We start from the raw sequence: 2443 nt of genomic DNA on the forward strand, positions 1-2443 counted from the left end.
AAGGTCAGTTTGCCCCATCAGCAGCAAGGATGCCTTGAACCGTGCTCTGCAGGCATTAATGGTGGCATAAATCTGGATTCACACCGGCCTTTTCTGTACAGTCGTGGTCATTTCAGGACCAACGTCTTTCCCATCGGCAGAAATTACTCACATTTATCTACACTAACCCCGCGAAATGGCTGCGTTTCCAATGAGTCAGCAAGTTGCTCAGCCATGCAAAGCACGCAGGGGCTTGCAATCGGATATCACTGTGGAAAGCGTTAATAATTAATACCACTTCCCATCTTGATAAGGCCCTCAGGAAGGATCAGACCTCACAGTACCCCAACTGGGAAGAAACAACCAAACTCATTGCACAGACACAACACGAGGCTCAAGGGTCGTGTTGAAGGAACGCTGTCGCCTGGGGAGCTCTGGCTGCCCAATTTCCAGCCCAATAATTTTTAATATTCCTCCTGGGCAGAGCAACGCTGAGCACGGCCATGTGGAGACAGAAGCAGAGACAGCAGAGGGAGCCCGAAGTACAGCATTAATGCAAAAAAAATCCTGAAAATTTGACAAAGACTACACGCAGCTGATGTAAAGCTGGGGAGGTCACACAAAGTGCAGTCTCTAGAGCAGACTGAGTGCACTGCGTTACTTATTAGATGTCGGATCTAATTTTTAATTGACTGTTCTCTGTGCTGGTTTTGTTGGGTTCCCCCACCCCCAGCAGCAAATAAAGCAGATGGAGGAAAAATTTTAAAAAGGGATTTTTGTCAAATCAACAATAGGTCATTAACGAAAAAGAGGGTTTTTCTTTGCAGTGCAGTGGTCAGCGGTGGACAGCCCCAGCAGCAGCACTGCCTGAAAACAGCCCCATCGCAGAGACAAGGTCTGTGCAGGGTTTGCTTCCAAAATCAAGAGAAGGGGACACATCGGGGAAGAAGAAGAAGGAAAGGCAGATTATCTTACTCCTTCACAAAACCCACACACCCAGCTCCAAATCAGGCACACAGCTGATGTGCCCACAGCTCTAGGTACTGTCTTACGTCCTTCGATACCAGTAGGACATAAGCACGTAAACCAATACAGTAATTCATCCTCGAGGAGTGCAGATCCGGTGCCTGCCGCTGCCCCAGTGCTGAGCAGGACCAGGGCATTAGCTGGGCAGTCAGCGCTGCGGCTGCCCATTCCTCTGCTGCAAACACACAGGCCATGAGAGAACGGACACCGGTACACAAATTGCCCAGAAATACCTTACTTGAGGAGCTCTGCCTCTCTGCCACACAAACCCTGCGATGCTTTTTCATTTATTGCTCCCTTCTAAGCTCCTGGGTAAATATTACAGTTCTGCATTTTAGCCTGGAAGTTTTGATGAGAATTGGGATTTTGAAGTGTGAGTTTTGTTGCTGAAGTGGGGATTGCTCAGGCAGTCGCATAGCATTGCTCCTCCGGGATCTCTCCTTGCAGTGAGGATGGGAAAGCAATTAGGTTCCCCCCGCCCTCCCATAAGCTATTCCAGCACAGGTGCCTCAACATTTGGACTCCAATATCTGGACAGGTGAGAGTCAGCTAAAGGAACGACCAAGGGAAACGAACACAGCAAACTGAGAAGAAGTGGGCAATATTAACTAGGTCCTGCCAGTTTCTTCCAGCACAGATCACGTTATCTGTGGCAATAACAGTCACTTTACGTCAGTGCTGGTACGGTGTATGTTTCCAGGTAAACAGCAGTTAAACAAAAGCTCTTTAAAAGCTCGTGTTGAGTATTTGTGTAAGTGTAGAGAACAATAGACACCGATTTCCGATAGAGACTGCGGGACAAAGGCTCTGCACTGCAGCCTGGGGTAAGTAACACAAAGATTGTGGGTACTTGAGGCATAAAGATGCAGATGAAGAGGATTAGTGGGGGACTGCTGAATGAAAACAGCGAAAACCAGAGAGAGAGGAGACAGATAAAGTCTGCACCCACCATGGCCTCAAGAGGAAAGTTACCTGTTAGGCTGTCGCAGGTCTTGGAGTGGTTGTTGCACTGGCACGGCTCACAGGCAGTTTCGTTAAACCTGTAGTATCCATCGCTGCACCGGTCACACTTCAGGCCTGTGACATCAACTTTACACTGGCATTTCCCAGAGCTGCACAGAGAAAAACAAGCAGTGAGATCTGGATGTGCTGGGTGGCATCCCAAGCACAAACCTGTGCTCAGGGGTTTGGATTCCTTTTCCAGAGAGGAGAACTCTGCAGAAACACCTGCAGGAAGCAGGACATGAAACCCATGGGCAACGACTTCCAAAAAGTGATGGGGAGTTTAAGAAAGGCTGTGTCTCTGCAAAACCAGTTGCCCTGAGAGCAATTTCCAGTGTGGCACCAGAAATCATCACTCATTCTGGAAAGCCTTGGCCCAAAGCCATTGCCAGGCATCAGCCCCAGCAGATGCTCCGACAGCCCCTCTCTAGTCCCA

At 49.0% G+C, this 2443-nt stretch overlaps 1 protein-coding gene across 1 annotated transcript in view; it reads right to left on the reverse strand.

Annotated features, from left to right (window-relative positions):
• MEGF9 (multiple EGF-like-domains 9) overlaps positions 1 to 2117 on the reverse strand; it is a gene marked incomplete at its 5' end in the record, with an annotated part of 9279 nt that extends 7162 nt beyond the window's left edge. The window contains one exon of the mRNA XM_010136772.1: positions 1978 to 2117. Within this exon, the coding sequence (XP_010135074.1) occupies positions 1978 to 2117 (140 nt within the window). The remainder of the gene's footprint in view (positions 1 to 1977) is intronic.
• Positions 2118 to 2443: the final 326 nt, after the last annotated feature.

The sequence above is a fragment of the Buceros rhinoceros genome, unplaced genomic scaffold (genome assembly GCF_000710305.1).
Source record: "Buceros rhinoceros silvestris isolate BGI_N320 unplaced genomic scaffold, ASM71030v1 scaffold13775, whole genome shotgun sequence".
In the NCBI taxonomy this organism is placed as follows: Eukaryota; Metazoa; Chordata; class Aves; order Bucerotiformes; family Bucerotidae; genus Buceros; species Buceros rhinoceros.